A 27500-nucleotide genomic window follows, 5' to 3' on the forward strand; every position below is an offset into this window, starting at 1 on the left:
GATGAAGGCACATTTTAGACCACAAGCACCATGCCCTACAAAAACAGTGAATATCTCTGCAAATCTAAAACTCGCTATGACAACCTTCCAATCATGCACGGCCTATACTATAGGCTACTGTGTGAAAGGCCTACACCCAGGTGAATTGTCGGGAATTTTAAAAGGCAGATTTCTTTCCTGTTTTGCAATTCAATAAGGGCCCAATAGGGAATTAAGCAGTGGAGACCTGCTAGAGGTACCTGAGGTCTCAATTAACATGGACGAGAAGGCAGCCCTGCATGGTCAACGGAGCGTTCTGGAGCATACGGTGAGAGGTTCAGGTAGGAGGATTGGGAAGATGGATGGTAGTGAATCCACTCATGTCAATTATTAAAAAAGGGAATATCCTGTGCTGAAAGCAAGCACATCCACAATACCCGCCGACCCAGTAAATGTGGTAATAGGATTAGCTGAACGTCAGGTGGAATGAAATGGTGTCAAATTTGCTGATTTCATAACGGTTCGGTTGATGCCTGATTTATCTATTAAAGGGGATTGGCCTGATGAGGGCACAATGGTTAGGTCTGATCCATGTTGTTATCCAGAGAAAGACTAGTACATTCTTTGTAGCTAGAATTAAAAAATTGAAAATTACAGAATTATTCTTCTGGCTAGAATTAAAAAAAATAGAAAACTACGGAATTATTGTTTTGTAGTTCAAAAAAGAAAATGCATTGATGCATTTTCTTTTTTGAACTACAAAACAATAATTCCGTAGTTTTCTATTTTTTCCAGTAGTTTCCAGTAGTGTCTCCAGTAGTGTCACTGGCACTACAAATTAAAGGTAACACTCAAATACTCCCAAAAAACTATTTCAATGTGACCGCCCTCCACCATGTGGCAACAGAACAACGCCAGGCTAGGATATCCAGAGCACAATTGGACTCCACCGCCATGAACACTACTTATCATCTTTTCCCCACACCGAGAGCACATGGATTGAAACTGACATCATATGAGCGACAACAAAATAACAACAACAGCCACCAGGACTTTGGATTTCCTTTTTTAAAAGCACACTTTAAAATCACGCTCTACAGCATTTTGTACTAGCAGTCATAGGGTGCTGCTAATCGACAGCTTATTTCAGTCATGTTACATGATTTACGTGAAAAATATAACACACACACACACGCACACAAGTTCTCTGACACTGTTCTTTCACAACACGCCTTCACAATGACTGTGATGCTACAGACACTCACACTTGTGAGAAAAAGGGAAAAGTCTGCCTAATACCATAACAATGACCTTCTGTGTAAACGCAATGGGCCTACTGAGGTTTGGCACATCACAAACGATAATGGCCATGATGAAGTTTTCAATGGGAAAACAAAATTAGTGCACATTACACAACTTGGGCTTAATGGTTTTAACACCATTCTACCGATGTCATTCCACAAAATTGTGACATCGAGACATAGTAGTAAATGAATCCAGGGCCTAAAAAGCAGCCATTTTATTCAGTTTAAAGGTTCACTCTGAACAGGAGTGGTAAAAGAAATCAAACCGCAGAGTGTTTGTGAAACAGGGCAGCAGGAAGTGTCTGGGTTTGGCACGTAGGTGTTTGAGGTAGGAGATGTTTACCACAGAAGCTCATAGATTGGCCATAGCCTGAGTTTGCTGTTCAAGGCCTAGAGAGTATGGAGAAATGACATGAGGAGGTAAGGTGTTCGTGTTACATGAGGAGTCCGATGATGCATCTTGCCATCTGGTCTTCCCTAGGCATTCTGTTAGAGCTGAGCGATATGTATTAAGATTGATTCAGATAGGGTACATTTTCCCACTCTACAAATGCTGTGGTAATATTTTCAAAAATATCACAATGTAGTCTAGTGCTCAGCACACTGTCCTTTTCAAGCAAGGCTTTAGTTTATTACATAGGCCTACATTCGGAAGACGAAAGATTCTGCATCCCCATTCTCGTTTGCTATTTTTGTTTTACATTTCGTGCTGAAGTCTCCCATCAGGAAATGGGTTGGGGGAGATAAGCCAATAGCCAAATGAATAAGTAAGGTCCAATGAAGCATGCAAACAAATTTGGTTATTTGCAGTGAACATAATGCATTCACATTGTATTCACATTCGCCCTTGCAACTCACTCACCCTTAAGGAATTGGTTACAAGTCGTTATGGTCAGAAACATTTGAGGATATTGCAACATTGCGACTATTGCAGAAATATGATGCTGCTGACTATGCTGACACTTTGCTATTGTCCAATAGCTCTATTGACATCACTTTACAAAATAACGTCAGGCACTTCAAAGCCATCTTCAAGGAGGAGAGCAATTCCCACGGATCCCCCCCGCACACACACACACACACACAAACCCACTGAATATAACTCAGCCACCGAGTTCCTCGGGCGACACTCATTCCAGCTGGGCCAAAGGCACTGCCAATATCCTTTCAGCTCCACCACTTCAAGTGAATGGGAAGCCAAGGCATTTTGGAGAGAGTCCTACTACCTGCAGTTAGCAACATTTACATAATTTACTCGTTTGGAAAGAGTTTTGTCCAGAGAGACTTACTGTACAGAGTGAATGAATACATTGTTTGAGGAAAAAAACACACACTTTAAGAGCGCTCTAAGCAGAGGGAGAACCTCTGACCTCAGTGTTGTCAGGTTTGACCGGCCCAGTTCCAAGAACTGTAGTTTGCATTGCTTCTCACTGACCATTCATGAGTGTATTCCAGGAAGCACACAACAGACAACACACACAGGTTGTTTCAATTCAGGATGATGTTTCAATAATGGACAAGGTTGTTTCAATGCAGCATGACTGCCGCACGCAGCAATACAAACTGAAAATGCATGAGTCAACCGCACTTCAAATATTGCTGGACGTGCTCAGGCACATTGTGCTTGCCTTTTCCTTCAAAACAACAAGAACAACACTGAAATATTTGGACAGAAAACGTTGTTTTCCGATCCTGGTTGGCATGGCATCTGTTAAAGAATGACCAAAAACAACATAATCCTACTGACTCAACCACAGTGTGCATTCAATCATTAACACAGTTTCAAAATAAATTGTGTTTCGGAATGTCATGCTTATATAAAACTATTAATAGCTAACTGGATTAAAGTGACGCAAAATATTTTCACTATGATCGCAACTGACCACTGCGGCCAGCATCTTTGTTGCCTATATATAGACATCTATCAGGGGAGCTTTGGGGAAATATGTAGTGCAACATTAAGTCTACAATGTGTCTATAATATCTGTTTAAGTTTTTATGTTCCTGTTATGCCTCAAAGCAAAAGCTGCTTCCAGAAATTCATGCTACTACTTCACTACTGCTAACCTCGACAAAACCCCATCCCAGAGTCCTCCTTGCCCTCCTCCACACAGATCCACAGCGATTTGTATGAGAGAGAGAGAGAAAGAGAGACAGAGAGAGAGAGAGAGATTACACCTGCCAGGACCAAATGAATATATGATCGTCAAAACGCCCCATTTTCAAAAGGATTCATGCAATCTCTTAATCTCCAGGTCACGTGTGCAGTGACTCAACATGAGGGGCACATCCTGGACACTTGCCTCAATGCTGTGCAACAACTGTCAGTGCGCCTGTGATATCACGCCGTATCCAGGACGCGACAGTTAATCATGACAGGCATTCCAAATGGCGAGCCTCATGCAGACTCCAGACGTTGGGGTTAGCGTTTTTGCTGATGCTTATTTTTCTCTTGCCTTTCTTCCTCTCTCTCCCTCTTTCTCCAAGCATGGCTGGCTTTGGTGTGACCTGGCTGTCACCTTATTGTGACTTCCAAATTGACATCCCTGGTTAGCCGCTAACTCACTTTGGACTCCCTACTGAACTTTGTAGAAAACCTGCTGAAGCCAGTTGTTCAACACATGCAAAAGGACACAGAGTTCTGTATTAAAAAAAAAACTAATTTACAACTAAGACACTCCCTCTGACACATCTGTATATCTACAGACATTCTCCACACATTCACTCACTCACTCTCTCTCACACACACACACGCTCCTGCGCGTGTGTGTGTGTGTGTGTCAGTCTACTGAAGAATCCCTGCATTTCAGCATCAAAAAGATGGCCCACTTGTATACCTTTTAAAGTCAGCATACCCACACTCTAAACTGTTAAGTGGTAACCGAGGTCTAACTTGGCACACTGTGCATCGCCATTGGTAAAGATCGGTCTAAAAATAGCATAGAGATGGCGTAAACAGAACTGGCTTAACCCAAATACCAGACAAGTTCACCTCAATTGCGAGTCAACAGTCTGGTGTAGTATTATTCAAACATCAAAGCAGACATAACAGAAAATGGAGGCCTTCAAAGAAGAAGCACAGTATCAAAATCTGTTTTCTTTCGTGTTGACAATTTTATGAGCTGAGATTTAAGAATTGGCCAGAGCGGCTCCATATCATCAGTTTCACAAGACTAGCTTGGATCTTACAACTTTTTTTGTGAGATTAGCCTGTTGCTCAAGATGCTGACCATGAATGTGAGTCAGTGTTTTTCATCTAGTAACGATCTAGGCCTACTTCGCCCAAGCACACTACCAGCTCCCATCCACTACATTCTCTGCCCAGGCATACTGCTCTGGCCTGGGCACAAAACAAGCACATGCTGGGGCAGACACGGAGAGGGAGATACCTCTAGCCAGTGCCAGTTCTTACGTCTGATCATGTGCATATCAGAATCAGAATCAGGTTCATTAGGCCAAGTGAGTTAGCACACAAGGAATTTGATATTTAAGCCAAAATCAGTAATAGAAGGCCCCTCAGTGGAAGACAGAGCTGGCCTAACAGTTAGTGTGGTTGAGAGAATACAGGTAGTTTTTGGCTAGGCTAGGCCTGGCGTTATTTGTGGCTGCTTGGTTTTTTGTTTGTCCTCTTACGCAGACTTTTCCATGTTTAGATTTACTAGGGTTTACATGCCTGTCTATAACTGCTAAAACAAAATTCTTCCAGAGGTTTCTTAAAGTGAACAACATCAATTTATATTAGCTTACGCCATTGTATTTCTAAAGTTCATTCACAGATGGATCGGGACCATTCTGGGACCAAGACCATCAACAATTTCCCCACATTATCAAACAACAGACAACACGACAAACAGCTTGACAATGCAAAGCCGGCTGCGGTTTTGCACAATAAATATAGGCAAGGACATTTAGCCACATGCAATATGCCTCAGCAATAAAATATGTTCTCGACAACAACTGCCATACTGAGAATCTCAACGCCTTCCACTCTATAAAGTTCACAGGAAGACAGGTGGCTCATGATTTTTCAGTTACCTTTTTTTTTTTTTGTCAAGACGCAGGGTAGGACAAGGTGGCTCATCCTCATTCTCTGAGAAGTCGCTGTAAACATGTTAGTCACTGGGAAAAACAGAGGCTTGTTACCTGCTCCTTAAGACAAAAGAACATCTCACCAGGTGCTAGAGAGCCTAGAATGTTCAGGTTTTGGAAAAGCTGACTTGATGATGAAACAATTACCGGTAGGCCAGAGCTTATCTTTAGAATCAGTAGCATCCCTATCACTACATGCGCGTACTAAGAGAACAAACTGTTTCCCATCTGATAAGAGGACGTCCTTGCCGCTGTAACATCCTCACTACCCACCGTACTGCCGAACTGAAAAGCAAACATGAAAAGGCAAATCACACTGAAGCGCGTTCAAACTAACAGTCATCTATGCTTTTGTGTATATGTAGCCTTTTTACAAAGCTCCATAAAGTCCAGGTACTTCTTGTTTGTGGCTCAGTCAATAGGTTGTCAGTAGGATTATGTTATTTGGGAAGTAAACATAGGAAGCTGATGATTATATAGCACCCTTTCCTACCAGTGATGCAACATTCTCTCTGTCACTGAGGGCCACTGGTCTCAGAAACGTCAATCCGTGTGACACAGCGCAGCTGAAAGGTCAGCCGTGTCACGCGCGGCGCTGTCAGAGAGGGCAAGGCTGGCGCAGCAGGATGACAGCCTGCCAGCCGCGGGGCTCCCACCTGGTCAGACATGGGAGCAGTGACCATGCCACCGAGGGGATGGATGCCCAGTGTGTGTGGCCCGAACCCAGCCCGCTCCCGCTCTCTATCCTCTCCTCTCCCTCTCTATCTGGGCTGTCCGCTCTCCCAGTAACGCCAATCACTTCATGTCCATGGATAGAGGACAGTGTTAAAGCACAGCACCTTTAAGAGCTGCCTACAGTCTGACATCTAGAGGTTTTGACTATAGCAGGACCAGTCTCTTAAAAAAAACAAACATGCTTTTGGAGAAAGGAAAGACAAAGCAATCAGGCAATGAACTGATTCTTTTTTTTCCCCCTCTGTCTCCCCTCCCTCTAGATGGGTGAGACAAAAGAAAATCGGCCCTTCCACCTGAGGAGAAGGCTGCTCTCAGCTATTTTTAGACGCTTGAACAGGAGCAGTCTCCATGTCTTGCGTTAATCATGCAACTGTCAAATGAGCTCGTATTTATATCTCTTTTTCCTCCCAGAAAGCATTCCTACATCTCACACTAAATGTTTTTTTCCTTATCAGTTATGCCACTTAAAAGAAGAAAATAGAAAGAAAAGCGCTCCTCTTATCCTAGACACTAACATAACCACTGAGTCCAGAGGCACATTGTGGGCTGCTTGAAGATGAGGCTCATCGTCCCAATCAATAGTGAATAGTGATGCATTAATTTAGGCCCACAAATTGAATCCCATATACTTATAACACACTTGATCTTAACTTAACCCCAACATATCCCATTTTCTCGCCCCAAACACAGGCTCAAAACAAAATTCCCTTTAGTCTAAATTAATGTCCGTCTGTTTATAAACACAGGCACGGCAACTTGGCCCTACAGTAAAGGCTGAACTCACAGCGGCCCACAACATGTGGAAAATCTCGTAACATCCGAGGTTAACAGTCTGGCACCGGCATACAGCCACATGGATGGAATCCATTCATCATAGCCTGACTTGGAGGACGGGCTTTTAAATGGCCACAATACTCCTCCACTACTATCTAGGGTGAATATAAGAAGGGGGGGGGGGGGGTGTAATGTGTCCAAACAAGCTATTTTTCATACTAGTAATCAATACTACTAGAGTTGACTGAAGACCTTTTTAATCGCATTCATAAGCTTGGTATTGCTTTTTTTTTAGTCCATCACCAGTGGGTCCCTGAGAGAATCAAGAGGCCTAGAAATCGTAGGTATTGTATCTAGAGGTTGAAATTTAGTCCAAATGGCGTCAAAGTCTAAGATAGCCCAGTGTTATCTTTCACAGATGTTGTAATTGGCTGAGGGCAGGGCACACATTTGAAAATGTTGAGAGAGGTGCCCTGATGCTCTCCCTCAATCAATTAATGCTAATAAGTTGAGATACCGCTTGCTACAATATGTCACAACTGATTTTGTCAAAGGATGGTGCTACTATGTTGCAGATGCCAGATGACAGTGACACCCAGACTGGTGTAGAGGGGGGGGGCACATTCAGTTGTGTGTGAACGTTCTTCACATTGTATATGAAAAGGGGTCGTGTGACATTTCAGTTCGTAGTTCGCAAGCGTACTTACTTGAATCGGCCCTGACAGTGTTGACACTGGTCTCCTACCCATCCTCGGTCACAGACGCATGTCCCATTGATGCATTTCCCAGAAAGACAGTTTTTGTCACAGGTTTTCGAGGGAGAAGCGTGCGTGATGAGCACCAGGTAGAACATAACGCACAACAATAGATATCTGTTGACGTCTTGCAGTCCAGAGCTCGTGTATGTCCTCTGTCTGAGAAAAAGCACCTCAGTTCTTAGCATTTTCCCACCATCCATTTTCCTGCTGTGTGGAGGCAGCGAGCAAGGCCTTCCGATGAGTAGAGGCGAAGCCGAGTCTCTGCTTTCGTGGTACCCAGACTGTTTCAATTAGCTGGGGGATCCATTCAGAAACTGATCAGGAAAATTCTGTCAGGCAGAATCAATAGGCTACCGTTACAGGACGCAGCGAACGCTATAAGATTCCAACGATGAACACATACTAGAGAAATGTCCGTGTATTTCCGATGAATATATATATTCAAATGTGACTACAGGTATAAATGATGGCTCGCCTCATTGTGTTTCGAACAGAAGGAATTTCCTACGTTACCTCCTGCAGTGACGGGTGGAAAATTCTCCAAAGCGCACAATACTGCAAAAATGTTGGAAGCGGCGCATTGTCCCCTGTAAAAGTCTTAGGGACAAGATATTAAAACATTCACGGCATCTTATTCTAGATCTTCATTCTGATCCAAAATACCCAGTTCAGCAGCCATTTTAAAGCGTAAACATCCAACTAACAGACTGGTGGATTATATGCGTTTACAACATAAGGCTGTGAGACTGTTATTCGCGTAGGCTATACGAGCGCCTAGAGACAAAACCGCGTCTTTTCCCGAAATAAAATAGAACAATAGGAGACAAGCTGGTCCCTTTTAATTGTTGCTCCGGAACCAAAGCAGGATTGCAGCAGGAGCCAGTAACATGGATGTTGTTGCTGGTGTTGTCTGTGGCGTTAAGGGATTTGGCCAGGCAAGAGAATTATCCCGTTTACTCATATTTTCTGCATTGGACTTGCCCAAGCGTGACGAGGCTGACGTCTCGGCCTTTCTTGTAGTAACCGTTCCTTCTCGTCTGTGAGGAAAATACGCACAGCTCGTCGCGGTTTTGGTCCCACGACCACCCTCAATACTAAGCTGAATTAGCCAACGCCAGTGGAGGGTCGCTAGCTGCCTGCTCCTCAGGTTGGAGAAAACTCAACACAGAGGAGAGCGCGCAGGCGCACTAAGGGCTCCTACACTTTAAAGAGACAGGGCCGATTAAAAACTGCAGTCCCCCTCATTGCGGCATCTGGAGAGATGGGAAAACACCTCGAACATTACTCTGATAACATCATTGACTGATGCCCCGAGGGGCCATATGGACAAGGGCTCTTCATAACTATCTGCTTTATACACCAAAACTGGCTACAATGTTAAATCATGATGCATTAAGTAATGAGCATTGAGCGTGGTAATCAGAATGTGCCATCCTCTTATTAATGTAATAAATTAAGGTGATTTAATTAGTCATATTACACTTAATAACTACTACAAGATTCATGGCATGAAGTGGGACTGATTAAATTGCCTGCATTCTAAACTGAAGTTAAACCACTTGTTTGATTCCTTAATCATAGGGACATGCAGGCGTGTTTGAACTGCTGGTACAGAAACCATGTTATGTTTATGACATACCCACCAAGAGTCCCCCACCATACCCACCAAGCAAAACTACAATACAATGCTGGTTACAATATAAGTCTCTAAGGAAGAATGTAGTTGTGGTAGGTTGGATTTCTTGCAGCCTGATTTGGCTTATGATTCAGCTTGTTGAGCACTGAATATACTGATGATGACACTGGGCATTGATAGCTACAAAGATAAGCCAGCAATACTGAGAGGAAGCTCGGTAACAGATAGCTGATAATCCCATCACCTACTCAACCGGGCCCTGCCACAGTTATCTGTGATTTTTGCCCCCGTCTTCTGGCTTTCACTCATCACTGAGCAGCCAGCAGTTGACACCGAGCCGCGACGAACCTATCAGGTAAATTGGTGGCTAAACACTTCTCAGAATGATTGCTGTGGTGAGTCCCCGTCCAAACACACACTCACACACACACACACACACTCACACACACACACACACACACACACACACACACACACACACACACACTCATGAAAGATGAACATTTAAGCCAGGGACGTTGCCATCAACTCCCTCTTTGAGCCATTTAATTATATTCTTCCACAGCTCTCCCTGCCTGACTGCCTGCAGTGTCTTTTATAAACAGCACACCGTTCAGTTCAGCTGGCATATGGTTCCTCCTTCACACTAGCAGCCCATTAGATAGAGAGGAGGAGAGAGAGAGCCTGCTCCGGCTGTCGTGACCAAGAGTAACCCACACAATGGCAAAAAAATAGTGTGCACTGAGCAGGTAGGCTGACTGGTCTTCCATGCGTATCATGTAGGATGGTAGAATTTTGGGCATCTGTGCTGTGGGTAGCAGAGAGGTGTGTATATGTGTGTGTGTGTGCTGGTAAGATGCCTCCCCTGTGCCCACGTCCCAGTTCAGCTCAGGCCTGTGAAAAAAAAGAAAAGAAAATTCACTAGTTTGGGTCAGAACAAAGCAGGCATGCTAGGAGGCCAGCTTCCTTAAAGGGCTCGCTGCTGCTAAGCCTCACTGATGTGCAACTCAGCCGACGAGGGTGTTCCATTAATCTAATCTGATGTGAATGGCTTGGCTGTCAACAATCGATAATCACTGCCATCGTTTAGCATCGTAACCTCCAATGTTGTCCTGAAACCTGAGGCCCGTGCTGCCAACCATGGGGAAGGAGCTGCTGTGACCTGCTCTGCCAGGGCCCTTCCGAGCGGAGGTATGCATTACCCGGCACCAGGGTTATACTTTGCGGCTCACACACGTCATTAAGAGCCCCATTCAGTCGGGGGGGGGGGGGGGTAGAGCCATGTTGTTTTTCGCTGCTGCAGACAATGTGAGGTGTCCTCGTTTTAGACGCTCCCCTTTTAGAAACCGCCCGTGCGAGGACGAACAATTGCAATTAAGGCCTGGGATTGTGAAGACGGAGCGACGTCATTCGGATCACACTGAGCTGATGAAGGACAGTATTGTGTGTGGGGGAGAGTGTGGGCATCTCCAGGCATAGGCATGGCTTTTTGTGCGAATCTTCAATAAAAGCCACTGTAGACTGATAGAAACTTAGCTATTCAAGGAGGTGCATTCTTCTTCTCAGTGCTGAGCTTTTGTACAGCTCGTATTATCTGGCATGTTAACAATAGTGGCGCGTGGCCCCTTTGTTGTCATCAGATATCATACCAGTCAAGCAGAAACATCCCTGATGATGAAATACACGTGTCAGGACAAGGTTCCTTTCTTTACACAAAACGTGTTAAGTGTGTGTGTGTGTGTGTGTGTTTTCTGCGCTAAGAACTGGCAGGAAAGGCACCACACATCACAGCTCACACGCAGAGCGCTTGGTGCTGCAGAGTGCTCTCTGCCTCCCTCCAGTCAGGTGAGCTCAGCGTGGCTTCTGGGTCTTGCAGACAGCTCAGGGAAAGTGCCGGAGGCTACAGAGGGAGTGAGAGAGAGAGCCAGCGCTGCACTCAGTTATGCCGAGGAATGGGTCGCTTGGATGCGGCGAGTCCGTACTTGTCGAGGGGGTGAACATACTCATGCAGTGAGGAAAACCTTAAGAGCCTGTACACACACACACACACACACACACAGAGACATACAGAAAACACTTACACAACCTCATATACACACTTTGCCTCATTTTGTCCTTTATCTATATTTGAGGCATGGAATTAGAGCACGACAGTGCCACCAGGTGGAGTGTGTTTTGGGCCAATCTGGAAAGTTAATGGCTGAACCCCAATCTCTCCCTACATGGACTCTTCCCCTTTATTCACACTTTGATGCGCGTTCCCGCCAAACTTCGTGAGGGCTTAGGGCTGTCCCACTGTGAAATTGTCAAGTGTTTGAGGGCTAGCTCACACCCTTTCTGTGTCCTTTCCTAAATTCTGCATCTGTGAACATTTTACTCAAGGGAAGTAGGCTACCTACAATTCATTGCGTTGTGACGAAACACAGGGTTACCCAAAGGGAGGCTGGAAGCTTGAAAAAACACCAGTAAACAACTGCCATAAAACAGAAACGTGTTTTATTTTGTTTAATTTAATGATAGGTCACAGGTGCTGTTCCATCCCTATTATTAGCATTTTGAACCCTTACACTCTCGCAAACTTCATCACTTACGACGGATGTCAGTTAAGTCTTCGTTGGTTCAGGACTTAGGGCTGAGGGATGAGATCGGGATTCAGACAATGTCAGCAGACTTCAAACCAGTCCGTAAGGAACTTCACCACCACTACGGCTTGTGTAACAAATAGATGGAAGGCTTTCACATGTGGGGAAAATCTTGGTGAAATATCTGGGAAGTTGAGGAGCTGTTAAGCGTTGTGCCATTTGGCCTCCCTGGTGCTCCTGCTGCTGGTGGGTGGGTGGGTGGGGGGGGTTAGGGGGTGCAAGACCCTCCTCTGTGTTTTCCCCCCAGTGTTTATTATGACTAATGCCCGTTAAAAGCATGAGTCAGCCGGAGTAATCTGAGGGCCGGGGAGATTTGACGGTGATCCCATTAGCGCCCGGGTGACGGGGATTAGCCCGCCAGAGAGAGAGAGAGAGGGGCAGCAGCCGGCCCCAGCATCCGTCTGCTCCAACAGCCGCAGGAACCAGTACCACCACCTACACCATCACTCACTTACTCACCTGCATCAACCCCAACTCACTTAAGGCAAGCCAGACCTGTCAGTCAATTCCTCATTCGTGTCTAGGGGACCGCGAAGCAATTTGTATGCATATGATGGGGACGAATGCCAATTCCTGCATAAACATTACCAGTAATATGATATTATGAAAATATATGCTGGAGATACAGTGCTGAGTTTACATAATTTGCATTTTTTTCCCACAATCTACACATTAACGAGAGGCTTTGTAATTAGAAGTGAAAGCAAATGTTTATTTATATTTTGTGGCGACCACAGAGGGAATTAATCATGCAGAGGTCAGCATTGGTTTGTTTTCATTCCCATGGACGCACCAGATCGCATATTCAACAACATTCCTTGAAATTCCCATCACGTACATTTGATTTCTTGTTCTTGCTTTTTTTTTTTTTTAGACCGTAACACTTCAAAAAAAATGTCTTGACATTTTGGACATCTCTCAATCCTTCTCACACACACACACACAGAGAAATAAAAACAACCTGAAAAGAAACATCAACATCGTTTCTACTCTTCTTACATAATCGTGACATCATGACGCCAGCTGGGAGCTTGGGCATGAAAATAATCATCTAAGTCTTGCATGTGTGCCTAGAGCTTGCCGCTTACATGGGAAAGGGTTGGTGGAGGGAGGGACGGGGAAAAAAAGTGATTGCTGCTTTAGGGAGCTCTGACTAGCGGCCGAGAGAGAGAGGCAGATTATCGGCGCTAATACTACAACCATCCGCGTGTCCAAACCCTGCGGTGGCTTAGCGCAGGTCTGATGAGAGCAGGCCCTGGCCAATATCATCCCTTCCCACATCACAGCACGGCCACTGCTACTGTCCCTCTCTACGGACACACTAAACTGTGGCGGGTTTTAGCCACGTTCATCTGATGGGAGAGGAGGAAGAGGTAGCATGAGGAAGCTGATCAATCTGACACAAGCATAATAATATTATACAATTACTTAGAGAGAAAAAAAAAGATTGCATCAGTGTCGACGTGCTGCTGAATTAGCCGTTACTGGCTGCCGAAAAAAGTATTTTTTTAACTTAAGAGTTCTATCACTCGCTTAACATTCAACAAAAACTTTAGCCTCAAACATATCTGATTTTTGGACCCAAATAACTTTGAGGGCTCCTTGTAGCTGCCTCGTACAGTTGGGAATACTGCAGACGACCTAAATGAACTCAAAAGGTCACGCTTAGGGTGGAGACCACCACAGTCAGAGCAAGTCAGTGCAGCCGGCAAAACAACCACCCTCCGCCACCACCACCTCAGAATGCCTCAGGCCTGCTGACAGAGTGCGTGACAGACTCTGGAGCTCCCCCTGCTGATCAGTCCCTGCTATTGGCTCCATCAGCTCCATCTTTTGCCTGCTCTGGGGTGCTGGGCTGGGGCAGAGGTTTGTTGTTGTGCTTTGCATTTCTGTTTTGCGCAGGCTGGGGCTTTGCAGTTGGGGGACAGGCCTGCAGGGCAGTGCTGATGTGCTGCAGGGTCCACTGCTCCTCCTTCAGTGCGTGCTCGTCCAGGGTGAACTGGCCCTGCTTGGTCCGCACCAGCTCACGCACGTGGGCACAGGACGACAGGGCTGTGAGTAGAGAGACGGGGTAGAGAGACGGTGAGTGGGGGAACAGACAGTATGTACTCGTATAGTCAACCCACTGGAAGGGAGGAAGGGAGGAGAGAGAGAGAGAGAGAGAGAGAGATGAGACAGTGAAAGAGAGAGATAAGATAATACATAGAGAATACTTAAATACTTAAAGCGTAACTCTGGCCAAAATGCAACTTAGTGTCTTTTTGCGAATGTAACCGAGTCAAACTTTTGTTTAAAAGCATAATTAGAACGAAAGTGCCACTTTTAAGATTGACCGTATTGTTGTTTTCGGGTTAAATTACCTTTTTGAATGGGAGTGCTAGGGGCACTACTATTTTGATGCGATCATACTATGATCACATCAAAATTGCTATTTATTTAAAACACTAAGAAGGCTCAACACTTTGCTACTTTGCTCAAAGTATCACCAAGGTCTCTACACATGAACTCAAGCATTGAGATTGAAGATTGTTGGTGTACACAGAGTTTACTAAAAAGAAAGGTTTTGAACAACTCACTTCTTGACTGGAAAGATAGCGTCGAGTGAAAAAACCAACTGCTAAAGTGAGTAGTAAACTCTAAAAAGAAAGTTATGCTTTTAAACGACTCGGGTACATTGACAAAAAGACCCTAGGTTGCATTTTGGCGAGAGTTATGCTTTAATACTTCAGCAATGTAGTAATAATACTGTCAAATGAAAGAGGCCAATCCAACAAGTAGGGGAGAGAGAATGCTATAGGGCTTTTGTAATAAAGCAATAATACTGTCATTGCAAAAGAGAAAGAGAGAAAGAGCGAGAGAGAGAGAGAGAAAGAGAGAGAGGGAGACACTACCTTTTCCAAGGTCATCCACCAAGCTTCTGACGTAGAAACCGCCACCACATTCTATGTCTGCAGTGACAAAGTGAAGAATTACTTTTTAAGTGTTATACTTGTACTTGGCTTACAAAACAGCTACAAACATGTTGTACCAAGAGCTGACCATTAAGACTAAGCTTGACCTCTGGGATCAGGTTTGAAAAACGCTCTCAATAACTGCACAGCACTGAGTGGCCCCCCCTTTTTGTGAGGATCATTTAACTCGGCCCACTAAAGCACACCCAGCTGTCACACCATCGGCGTGTTATCTTGAGTTATCAGGCAATTAGCCACTGGTAACGCTATCTCCATGTTGGTACAAGGACGGTGTTAATGCTTTCCAGGATTGGAATGAGACATGTTTTCAAAGTCACTAAACCTTTTTTCTATGCCAATATGTCCTTGAGTTCTTTGTGTGATCTAGCAAAAGTGCTTGTTAGTGGCATTCTGAAGCCCTACAAGCCAGGACAGTTTCATTTTGATGAGGTACCAGTTGTTATATGGTTGAAATTGTAAGGGCCATGGTATACAAAAAAAAAAAACATCTTTAGGAGCAGGGCGCAAACAATGAAAATGTGCATCTGTAATTTCAGTCAAATATTGCTCATTAATAATATTGCTCAGATGTTCTCTTGACCCTCTGGCAGTGACGACATTGAGATTTAAGAGACTTTAAGAGACAAGCAAGCAGGGCAACATTTGACATCAAATCAATATAGTAAATCATAAACGAATGGCTACTCTGAAGCTCAGAGAAGGATATCAAAAACATCTGATATCAAAAACCTATGACTAAACATCATATTGTTTGGCTTTATAATACAAAAACCTCTGACGACATAATGTACGTTTGTTAAATCAACACCAAAGCACTTTTCCTTTGTCGCACGCACGCTATTTGTTTATCCAGCACTGGCTTTGCAAATAACGATGTCTACAGACAAGGTAGAGTATGTTGCATGATTTTATGAAAGCATGATGTATTGCGACATCAGAAGCAAGTCAAATTTGTAGTTTCTTATGTCTCATTCCATCAAACTACAGATCCGCTACCCGATATGGCAAATTTATACTGTACAGTGCGGTTATAGCCGATAGAGGGCCGCAAAGCGAATGCAGAAGTGCCCTTCACCCTGTTACGAGTTGATGAACCACTGAAACGATTTTGGAAACATTATTTTAAGGTACAAAAAAAACTCTTTGGTGTTGCTTTAAGAAAAGATTATGTGAGTGAGATGTACACACATAAACCAAACACGACACAAGAGCCATTGTGTCCCATTGAATCCCACTGTCCCAGTAACCACCACATATCTAATATCACCCATCACTCACCCAGGGTGAAGAGTGGCGGGCTGAAGTCTGTGACTGTGAGGTTGTAGACGGTGACAGGCCGGGCAGGCTTGGCCTCCACCTCCTGACCCTGTTTTAGTAGCACAGACAGACGCTTGCCATCCTTCTTCAGAGCCGAGTAGCTGTGCAGGCAGAGCACAAAATAAACACTCACAATATACTTGACGATTTCATAATGTACTGTGTTGTGTTTTTTTAAAAATACTTCTAACAAACATATTTTTAATGTAAGTGTGATTCAATGTACCAAACATGGTAAACTATGATGTTGGAAAATGCCATTTTTCACTTTTTGGATACTCAATATTCTTACAAAACACTCCTTTGTTAACTCAGAACTACTAAAACTACTAGTCAGAGACTTTCTAATGACACAGCACTCCACAGAATAAAAATCCTCATGGGGAAATGCATGGGGTTAGTTCGTAACGCCAATATGGCAGTTGTCTACACATATCCTGCCCCTTCCGCGGCTGAAAGTCGACATGTAAATACATCGTATTCATCATGTGTTGAGAACTGGTCGTTGGAGCGAGGTAACGCCTCCAGCGACGTTAGTGTCGTGAAGCTTTGCGCACGCGTAGTTCTGCCCGAAATAGATGCCTTTGTACTAGTTAACTCAAAAAGTTCCATGCTTGAAATTAGGTGATATTCAGACACACCTCAAAAACAATATCTTACAGCTGAGTAAACTAATAAAAAAAAGATAGAGCTGACTATTTATGGCAAGGATATTCTTCTCCCTACACAAACGGTAACTGTTGACCGCTAAATGTCACACTAATCTCATACAGCAGCTCTGCAAATGTTTTGAAAATCTGTAAGGTGTCCACAGCACTCTCTGTCCCCACACACATATCATCCTCCTGGTCCAAACACCTACGGCCCTGCCATAACATTATCATATTATCCTGAGTAATTAGGCCATTAGCCAGCGGTAATGCAATCTGTGCTGGGTACGAGCACCTCCTGTGCCAACTCTGTCCGAGAGCTAACGGGTGTTGAACACTCACCGTGACGCTTTGCACAGCTGCCTCTTTACAGCCTCGGAGAGGAGACTGGTTTCAATCAGACAGACTGGCCTGGTGGTCATCAGGCGGTTGGAGAGTTATTTTGATTGTGTGTGTGTGTGTGTGTGTGGGTGTGTGTGTTGAAAACAGAATGAATTGCTATGTTATTGCTGTTGCTATGTTGAGGTATAATTCTTCTTACTGCATTGCGTAACTTCTTAGTGAAGTTGACTTTAGGATATAGCATTCACTGATATCCCAGACAGTAAGGGTTCACCTACTGAGAAAATCTACATGCGTAGACAAAGTTCCACAGTCATCTCCATTTCAAATAGGTGCTGGATTACATTCATGGCTTTGAGCCTTATCAGCATCTGGGAGTATTGAGCAGACCAGAGCCCATGCCAGCATGTGTGCATTGAGATCAGGCTATGCTATTCACATTTCCATTCAGTTTTTACCCTCCTAGCACTGACCGCAATAACCAGTTACATAGGAGCTTTACTCTGTACTTTGGGATTTACTAAATCGTAATTAGTTTGATATACATAAAAACAGCCATGATAATACCGTGTGTGGATTGTAAACACAAAGGCACAAAAAAATTAGATGCTAAAACAATGTTTCTGCAGCACCACAGAAAGGAAAAGTAAGCCTCTGGGTTGGTGGGTTTGTTCAGGGTCACTGTGGAAGGAATGCAGCCTCTCTTTCTTTTTTCCTTTTTCTTTCTCTCTTTCTTTCTCTCTCTCTGTGTCTCTGGTTCAGTCAAGCGTCCGACTGACTCACGGGCTGAGGGGAGGTGACTCACAGAGGAGGGACCTGCATGATGTCTCCGGTGAACTTCTGCAGATGCTCCTCCAGGGCCTCACGGGTCACATGCTCTGTGGACAAGCATCACAGGAAGAGTGAGTGGGCTCTGAAAGCGCGGCGGGACCACAGCTCAATCAGCTGACCACACACAGCACCATGCACCAAGTGACACATGCAACTCCTACACACGTTTGTCAAGCACAAGCATCAAAGAGCCCTGCAGGAAGCTGCCATCTTAGACAACACCCCCCTAAACACATTAAGGCGTTCAAAATAATTATTTGGGACTAGCTAGTACTGTAGGGTTTAGTTGACTACACATTACAGCCACTCAGACATAATAGTGCTTACAGTACTATTATGTAGATAGTGAATACATTCTTACTATGCGCATCCCTCACCATAGCTCTTCTCGTGCACTACAGCGCCAATGGCATCAAGTGTGTCTGTGGCTTTTCCCAACTCTCCCACCGCTCTGTATTTCTAGGAAAATAATCTATAGATTAGGTGAAAATATGTCAGCAAGAGAACACTCCCATATTTTGCTGTTAACAACAGAAAACACTGACCACACAAGTACACACACACACAATTTTTAAAGTTGTCCACAATTCAAATTCCATACACTTCACTCTGCATGGTCCTTTTAACTGTTTGTTCTGAATTTGTGGGCTTGTACACAGTTCTGGATCTTTAAATTGGAAACAACTATAGTGGCTCGGACTGAAATATTCTCAATCCAGACCAATCCATGCATGTGCTCCAGGAGCCTAGAAGGGAGGCTGGCAACGGCTGTTGAACTCAAATGACAAACAACTTCTGCAAAACTGAATCACAGACGGCATCTAATATTCCAAAAACAACAGAGTATTGTGCAACTCTGCCATGTCATATTCTATATTCTGCCAAAATCACATTTTCACCATCGCATGAAAGTAGCTTGCAACAGTGACTCTATTTTACAATTCTTAATGTGTTTATTTTAAACGATTACAGTTAAAGTCTTACCTTTGAACCTGCAAGCATGGTGGTTAGCATCTTTGTGCCTTCTCCTATCCCAACAACTGGAAGAGAAATGGTAGTCACAAATGGAGTCTTTATAAACTTGAAAATGGTTTTATTAATTTATATAGATAAAAACTGTCCTTCTTTTGGAAGCAGGAAGTCCTAGTCCTAGCACTAGACCCCTCTAGCCTGCAAGAGGACATCTGAACTATTACAGTATATCTTCCAAAGAATGTAGCAAGACATCACAAGTATACACTACCATCACTTAGATATTTCCTTATTTTCGAAGGAAAAGCATTGAATGTTGAATGTACTGAAACATTCAATTGAATGAAATTGAATGTTTCAGTACAGAAAGTACTGAAACATTGAACTATTGGACATGCGTTTAGAGAAGGTCACATTAAGTTCACCTGTAAAGGTTATAGTGGATTTTAGGTTCATCCTGAAATTTTCCCCGAAAGCCGAACATCTCTGACTTTTTGTGAGTAGTGTATTGCACGGCTGAAAACGGATTAAAAAAAGTTACAACTGGACTTTAGATTAGTTGAGTATATGGAGCATCATATATTATTATGGGTTTGATTAATGGCACAGAACGGGCAGAAACAAAGATCTGTCTTCTGACAAGTGTCTATTCTTGTTCTAAGAAGTGAAGGCTGTTCCATGTGAGAAATAGTACAGACACTGAAGATCTAAAAACAAGTCTGTGTGCTACTCCCTTCACAAAAGAGAGTAAACTGGCTTAAACCAGAAAAGAAAAAAGTAAGCTACTGGCTTAAACCAGAAAAGAAAAAAGTAAACTACTGGCTTAAACCAGAAAAGAAAAAAGTACTGGGAGGCCCCAGTGTACACCTGAGCAAGAGAACAAATACATTAGTCTGTCTAGTTTGATAAAGAGAGACCTCACAGGACCTCAACTGGCAGCTCCATTACACAGTACTTGCAAAACACCTGTGTCAACAATACCAGAAGAGGTGAAGTCATTCTGATGGCCTTCATTCCTCAGACTAGCCAATAAAAAGAGGAGATTATGATGATGGGCAAAACAACACAGAAAGTGTACTACTTTGGGAGCAGTAAAATAGGGAAATTGTACAGGATAAAAGGAATCTTGAAGATAGAAGGCAATTACGCTGGTTTGCAATGCCTCGCCAGACTCTGTGACCAACGAAAGCTCCAAACTGTGTAAGAAACATTAATTAGCCCCCTTCAGACTGTCGAGCCAGGTCAGGCTTGGGTATTTTGGGGGCCACCTGGTGATAGTTGTCCAGGTCTACAAGCCTCATATCTCTGAGACCTTTGTGTTCAGACCGTTAGGATTACACCTCGACACACCCCCGCTTGTGAAAACGTCACCAATATAGGGCTGGGCTATAAACACATATATATCGCGATAGACATGCAATCATTATCAAATAAAAATATGTTTCATAATTAAAAGCAACATTTTTAGCCCATTAGTGACCTTATCTAGCCCGATAGTGTATAGCCCATTCATTCCTGGACAAGCAATAACTCATCACCATGCATTGCTCAAAGTCTTTTACTGAAACAGGTGTCATGATAAGACATAGGCTACATGTCTAATGATACTAATAGTATCGAAATTAAACGATGGTCAGTTTTGCATGATATCTGGCACTATGAACTGTCATAATTAAAGGCCATGACGTTTGGAACTGGTAATCTTGACATTATTTTGATTCCCCTCTGCTGACAACCGTTGTATGGTTGCTGTGTTTGTAGGAGGACTTGTGAAGAAGTGTGACAAGCGTTGTCCTTACCGAGAACACCAGAGGCCGCGCTATCCAGAGTGCCACCATGACCGATTTTCACGGCTTGTTTTTTCCTCTTACGGGGATTGGGATTTGACACCCCAGCCTCTGTAAAGAAGATGCAACAATGCAGAGAGGCCATCATTAGTTATCTATAATAACCTTAACGTAAAATTGGAATAAATCAACTGCAAACTGAATAGTGTCGGTCATATCATTAGTAGCCTATATCACGATTATAATAGCAAAAAGGTTGCTTATAATAGCCTTCCATGAGTTAGCTTGATTGCTAAAAACATATGATCCGCTGCAATAAAATTAGTCGTGTAACATTACCTTTCAAGAGTTTCTCTTTCAAAGAGTTTAACACATCGGCAGATGTTGGTCCGCATTTTTTATAAATGGCAAATATTCCATTCAAAGACTGCAATTTTGACAAGGAGGACACATTTTGAACGATATTTGCACCAGTCGTAGCCATGCTTCTCATGCCGATTTGAAATGAAAACGCGCGAAGTGATGACGTAAAGGATCCCTATGACTTATGGGTAGTGTAGTGCTCAAACCTTTTAATTCCAAGAATATACCTACTGCAGGCCTACTGTAGTTTATGAGTCATTACACGAATGGAAGTGCAACACACAATCTAGTCGAACAGACAGAGATAAGGTGTAATAATTTCAAAAAGTGTACAAAATCATGGCCTATGCTCACCGATTGTAGGCTACCATATAGACAGGTAGGCCTATGTTTAATTATCTGCATCTCTAATTATCTGCATCATGTTTAGCATCTGGCTTTGCAGGTTCAATAGTCGATACACGTTGAACGGTTCATGATGAAAGGGCTCAAGCTAGGTTTTTAGTCTAATAGCCTAAGTAAAGTTCTAAAATGTTTCACCACACGGTGGCATAGTAGCATCATAAGTGATGCAGCACTGTGCCAACATCAGCATACTCATCATCATTAACAAAATCTCAGATGATGCATCACCCATTCTAAGCAAATTCAAAGCTGTTGATGCTAAATTAGTTATTCGTCTACCTTGGTTATTTCTCTGCTCTTTTGAAGTATATACAATAGTTGGGTCTGAAAATGTACTTCTACTAGCTGTAGGGCAACCATTAAAAAACATTTAAAGGAGGCGGCAGGCGATAGAAGTAGGTTGAGGACGATGTAGCATATAGGTAGGCATACTATTACCATCCAATTGTAGGCCTATAGACTAGGGCTCTACTTATCAGAGGGCTACGCTACTGTTTTTAGGGCTAAGTTAGTTTGACATGCCTCTGGTAAGCCTATGCCATGCCATTTGTGAAACAGATTTGATTTTTTTGTTGCAATAAATGCTGGCCAGAAACTACTGATCAAGGCATCATGTGCCGGACTATAGGTCTACTGGGCTATCATTTAATACAACTGAGGCATGCGTTTATTCTAGGCACGCCCATTGCGAAGCCAGCCTTGCTTGCCGTTATATGCTGGCTGCCCCGTCATACAAAGTCGACTATTAATGTTGACTGACCGATCTTCAGTTCTCACAACTATCACGTGAACTACTATTTCTTGTAATACGATCAAGAATTTTAGGCGGATTCTTTTCGGAAGACGTATTTTCTCAACGTCATCTCTTCAGTAGGCTACACGAGGAAAATCTTCACCGTTTTCCCCACGTCATGTCAACCAGAGGTGAGACCTGGAATGATACTTATTTCTTGGTGAAGTGCAGCTTTTCCCTTACTATCATTTCTCCTCATTGTAGCGGTCGTGGTGTTAAATGTTGTCGTGGTCCGTTCATGCACGGTTGTGCGGTTTCGTAGTAGCTGGTTTTAGGTTACTGAACTTCTTTCGGTTACTCCCTTCTTTACATTACTGCACACCTGTCATTCGTGGGGCCGTGGGAGCTCTTTGGTCGTGGTGTTGCCATGTGTAACGATGGGTTATTATAAACGTAATAAGTCTTGCTTGCACTTGCCTTGACATGCGCGTGAATATTTAGGCGAATGGAAGTTCCTGTCCCTAACTGAACTCCAAGCCTATCGGCATTGATTAAAGCAAAGAGTAAAATTTGATATGATTCTGTGAGAATGGGCACTCTATTAATAAATGGCATCTTATTACTCCTAGACTACTAGATGTGTTGCTACTGTATGTCTCTTCAGTCGAAGTCATATGAATGTCCTTGCTGCTTGCATATTTCACTTTTTAAAATAAAAGTTTAATTCATTTTCATAGTGGACTATAGTGGACATGAGCCAGTATCCATTAGGCTAATGATAGTTTTGTCACACAGAAGACAGCGGGAATGATGTAATGCGCAATGAAGCCACACCACTGTAAATCAGACCAGCCAAGTTCTGGATGGTACCCTATTTTCTATTGCTGGAGTTTGGTGTTGTTCAAATCAAATCTGATAGACAGGCCTTCTTGGCATGGACTAGTTGACAACCTGGGTGACAAATTGGCAATGGCTGTGAACTGACATGAATGCCTGATGATGATTAAAATGTGCTGAGGTTGTTTTTTGTTTAGCCTTGCGATGCTGTGTTGATGTCTCTCTCCATCTCTCTCCATCTCTTTAAAATTGCCCAATGATGTTCAGTAATTATCATGCTGGAGGAACAGCATCCAATGGATGCAGCTGACATGAGCACTTGAAATGGAGAACCACTCTTATACCCACAGTGAAAACAAGTTAGTCTGCCAGGGGAAAATTGGACGCACAGAAGTACAGTGCCAGCTTAAGAAGTCATGGAATAAATCTAAATATAGTATGAGCAAAAAGACCGGCAACAGATCTTTTTTTTTCCCCTTGTGAGTTGGTTCTTTCTTTCTACTACTACTTGTTCCACTTGTGATTTATCTCATTCCTTTTTCAGTAGGCTACCCTTTACATTGTTGGACTTTGGTATGATTGAGGAACCCCTATGGAACATGCATTGAACTCAGCATAATTCTTGTCTGGGGCGCTCAATTTAATTGCCTTCTGGTTGAGAATTAATTGCCCTTCACCCTGTCGGTAACTGAGTTTGGTTAAAAGCCCAGGAGGTTAAGCATGGATAACTCTGACTGTTTTAATGGAGGGACCCTTTTCTGTCAGTATGCCAGTATGCCCGGTGTGATTATGGGTTAGGACAAAAGCTCAAGGGGATTCCCTCTAGGCACGTAGGCTACATCTTGAGGCTGGCCATCTGCATGTTTGACTTTGGAAAAGTACGGCTTCCTGAGACTGTTTGAGTTGGAAAGAGCCACAGTCCTGTCTGAAAGCACTCAGGAACATCTCTCTCTCTCTCTCTGTACTCAATCAGACTTCATGAGAAGCCCAGTAGTGAGGAAGGAAGGGAAGGTCACACATGTTTTAGGTTGCACCTGTAACCTCTCCTAAGCCCAGCCTTTGGAAGTACCCCAGTTTGAGGTGTCCACACATTAAGGCCTGATTAAGGGTTGACCAAGTCTTAAAGTGGCAGTTAAAGTAGTTATGTTAGGGAGAAGAGGGAGGGGATATGAGAACACTATAAATACATTTTGACAATTTTGCTGTCCCATTCTCTCCCACTCTGGGCAGGCCCATCTCTCTCTCTCTCTCTCTCTCTCTCTCTCTCTCTTTTCTCTCTTGTTCTTTCTTTCACTTTCTCTCCATCCACCCATTCGCTTTCTTTCTCTCTTCATCTTCCTGACCCTGTATCGTTGACTGCCCTGAGGGAAGCCCAGTTAAAGCTGTCAGCTAAGATCAGTGTGTGTCGACGCTCCGAGTAAACCTCCTCTAACAACATACAGAAAGGCCTCTTCGTTTCTCCCCGCTCCGAGGAATCTGGATGTGATTTTGTAATATCCAGAACAAACTGGATGGCCAAACTCTTACAAAAATAAGGCTCATTGGAGTTGGTGTGACACAGTTTTTGGTGTTGACCTCAAATGGCAAGAATCAGAATCCAATGAAAATATACTTTGCGTCTGCAGTTGTTTCAGTAGTAAATGTCAACATGGATGTTCCTATGGGTGATTATTAGTTTAACTTCATGCTAATATACTGTCAGAAATGTATACTTTAAAATGCTTTCATGGTCTGAGAATTCATTCTTTAAACAGTGGAATCTTTCCAGGTATTATTTATGAGTTGACTACATTCTAGTTGGATTCTAGATAATAAGGAACATGCAACATTGAAACAGTGAAATCTATGAGAGATTGTCCAAAAGCAGAGATTTTTTAACACTTCTCTGTGGAGGAACTTTACTTTGAAGTGCGAAGGAAACTTTTCATTTTCCTGTCGGTGTTCCAAGAACTTGAGGCATGCATGGTTCCAAAATGTCCCATAAAGTTCTTTCTTTCTGGTACCAGCTGAACAGAGTAAGTATAGTAATAGCTAGACCTTGTTTTGTTGGCATTTACAAACACCGTTGTTTATGACCACTGCATTCTCTCTGCCTGTCTGCTGCCACCTATTTCAAGTCTGTGAGTTTGATTGCTTTGTTAGGGTTGGCTGTGTTATTGTGTGTGTGTGTGTATGTGTGTGTGTGTGTGTGTGTGAGAGAGAGAGAGAGAGTGAGTGTGTGTGTGTGTGGCACGGCAGAGAGGTTAGTATAATTGCTATAAAAGGCTTGTGATTGGAGGTGGCACTGCCACCCTTCATTGCGCCGTCGCCTTACAGGGCGTCTCTCAGGGCGGCTGGCACCTGTGTTTTGGAGTAAATACCAAGTTATATGATGGATTATACCCTTGAATCGCCTGCCGTACCGTCATTCGCTCCACGCTGGCAAAGCAGAATGTTTCTCCTTCTACCCGCATCCTCCACACACACACACACACACAACCTGTCACATGCACGGACACACACATGCGCACACACACACACACACACGCACGCACGCACGCACACACGCACACACACACACAGGTGGAGAGCTACGTTTGCAGAGTGGATACCAGCTGCGTTGCACACCTTCACTGCTGTGGAAAAGTCTCTCCATAGACTAATTGTGCTGGTAGCTAAACTGCTAATGAATCAGCTTGTGCTTGGAACGAATAATGGAATAGTTAAAGACAGGTGTTTATATTCATATCCCAATATCTTACAAAATTGTTTTTGGTTTTCCAGTGGAGATTGCAGCATTTTCAACGATTCTTTGTGCAGACATACACACATTATGTTTCCATCACTTTTGGTTTTCTTTCTGGCTAGCTTCTAAACAAAACACCATCTGTTTGTAAACAGCATTTGCAATTAAGCTGTGGCTTGCTTTTCTGCATAACGGGGCCATGACGCTGTTGAAATTCCAACCCTTAGTCAGTACCACCCCCCCCCCCCCCTCTTACACACACACACACACACACACACACACACACCCTGCCTGCCAGCCTACTAGCCAGGTTGAGCAGGGCTGGGTGGAAGTGGGGCAGCAGGGCTCTCTGAATGGCTGGGGGGATTGAGCCCAGTGAAAGCAGTGGGGGCTTTGGTCGTTGTTCTGGGCTTAATTAGGCTTGATCCCACCAGGAAGCTGCCTCCCGTCCACTGCCCCCCCCCCCCCCCCCCCTCTGCCTGCCCGCTGTCGTGCCGTGTCGGAGCGGGGCGGTCGGGACTCACGACAGCGCACATTCCTTACACTGCGATGTCACCTCACCCGGTGGCACTGAGCGGGGGTGGGGGGGGGGGGGCGGGTGGTTGTGGTGGGTGGAGGGGAAGAGGGAACTGTGGGGGTGGGTGTGTGTGTGTGTGTGTGTGTGGGGGGGGGGGGGGTATGACCATAGGGAATACACACAAACATACACCCAGCTTACTGTCTGTGCATACGAATGTCCACCTATTACATGCACACACGCCACACCACACTGTACCTCTCACATACTAATATTAAAGCAAACTAATAAGCTAAACAAAAATCCTGTGCACGCATGCACACACACACACACACACACACACACACACACACACACACACACATACACACACACACACACACACACACACACACACACACACACACACACACACACAGTCAAGCATACAAAGGAGAAGTATTTGTTTGGTTTGTGTCATTATTGTGATTGAAGCCGAAGTGGAAGACACAATAAGTGTGAGTAGAGGATAAAGAGGTATTATGAGCTGCTCTGTGTGCTAAATGCAGGAGTCCCAGTCTCATACCGCTGCACTGATGGCTGCTCCATTTATTAGATTGTGTAGCGCAGATCAGAGTGTTGAGGTCATTGATATAAATGATTGAGGGTGTATGCAAAGTGCTTATTATGTTTTTATAGGTGCTTACGCATAGTGCAGGGCCAGATGATGCTTACCTTGTATTTCTATAATTTGGAGTAACAGTTATTGCGTAAGCAATTTAAATGAAAAATGTCACCGATGATAGCTTGGTATTACTTGATAAGGAATCTCTCTTTCTCTCTCTCTCTCTCTCTCTCTCTCTCTTTCTCTTCTTTCTTGCGCTCTAGCCCTTCTTTCATGAAATCAATCATACTTTATAACCCTCCCATGATCACTCCCTCTGTTGGCTTCACTGATGTAGTGGACATATGTTTCTACAGTGCGCTGGGTATCCCAATCAGTGTTGGACCTTATCTAGTGTCTCCTCTCTCTCTCTCTCTCTCTCTCTCTCTCTCTCTCTCTCTCTCTCTCTCTCTCTCACACACACAACCACACACACACACACACACACACACACACATAGTGGCATGGGCTGGACAGTTTCAAACTTTC

General features: G+C 43.8%; 3 protein-coding genes across 4 annotated transcripts in view; 1 reads left to right on the forward strand and 2 right to left on the reverse strand.

Annotated features, from left to right (window-relative positions):
- Positions 1 to 8792, reverse strand: part of atrnl1b (attractin-like 1b) — a 135084-nt gene extending 126292 nt beyond the window's left edge. Inside the window, 1 exon segment of the mRNA XM_042083986.1 lies at positions 7589 to 8792. Coding sequence (XP_041939920.1) covers positions 7589 to 7839 — 251 coding nt within the window. The 5' untranslated portion in view covers positions 7840 to 8792.
- On the reverse strand, positions 4012 to 21315 carry trub1 (TruB pseudouridine (psi) synthase family member 1). 2 transcript variants are annotated; one of them, XR_006027284.1, is made up of 9 exons: positions 21128 to 21315; positions 20801 to 20899; positions 19014 to 19069; positions 18407 to 18488; positions 18004 to 18076; positions 16168 to 16307; positions 14809 to 14865; positions 12850 to 13969; positions 4012 to 4040 (listed from the first exon to the last, which is right to left on the reverse strand). XR_006027284.1 is itself a non-coding variant. In XM_042084023.1 (8 exons), the coding sequence occupies exons 1-8, from the start codon at positions 21279 to 21281 to the stop codon at positions 13716 to 13718; spliced, it is 915 nt and encodes a 304-aa protein (XP_041939957.1). In that variant the 5' UTR covers positions 21282 to 21315; the 3' UTR covers positions 11750 to 13715. The 2 variants fall into 2 exon arrangements, 1 of the variants encoding a protein (XP_041939957.1); XM_042084023.1 differs by lacking the exon at positions 4012 to 4040 and having other exon boundaries at positions 11750 to 13969.
- Positions 21316 to 22269: 954 nt separating this feature from the next.
- Positions 22270 to 27500, forward strand: part of ablim1b (actin binding LIM protein 1b) — a 106394-nt gene continuing 101163 nt past the window's right edge. The window contains exon 1 of the mRNA XM_042083988.1: positions 22270 to 22480. Coding sequence (XP_041939922.1) covers positions 22468 to 22480 — 13 coding nt within the window. The 5' untranslated portion in view covers positions 22270 to 22467. The remainder of the gene's footprint in view (positions 22481 to 27500) is intronic.

This window comes from Alosa sapidissima, chromosome 24 (assembly GCF_018492685.1).
Source record: "Alosa sapidissima isolate fAloSap1 chromosome 24, fAloSap1.pri, whole genome shotgun sequence".
Classification (NCBI taxonomy): Eukaryota; Metazoa; Chordata; class Actinopteri; order Clupeiformes; family Clupeidae; genus Alosa; species Alosa sapidissima.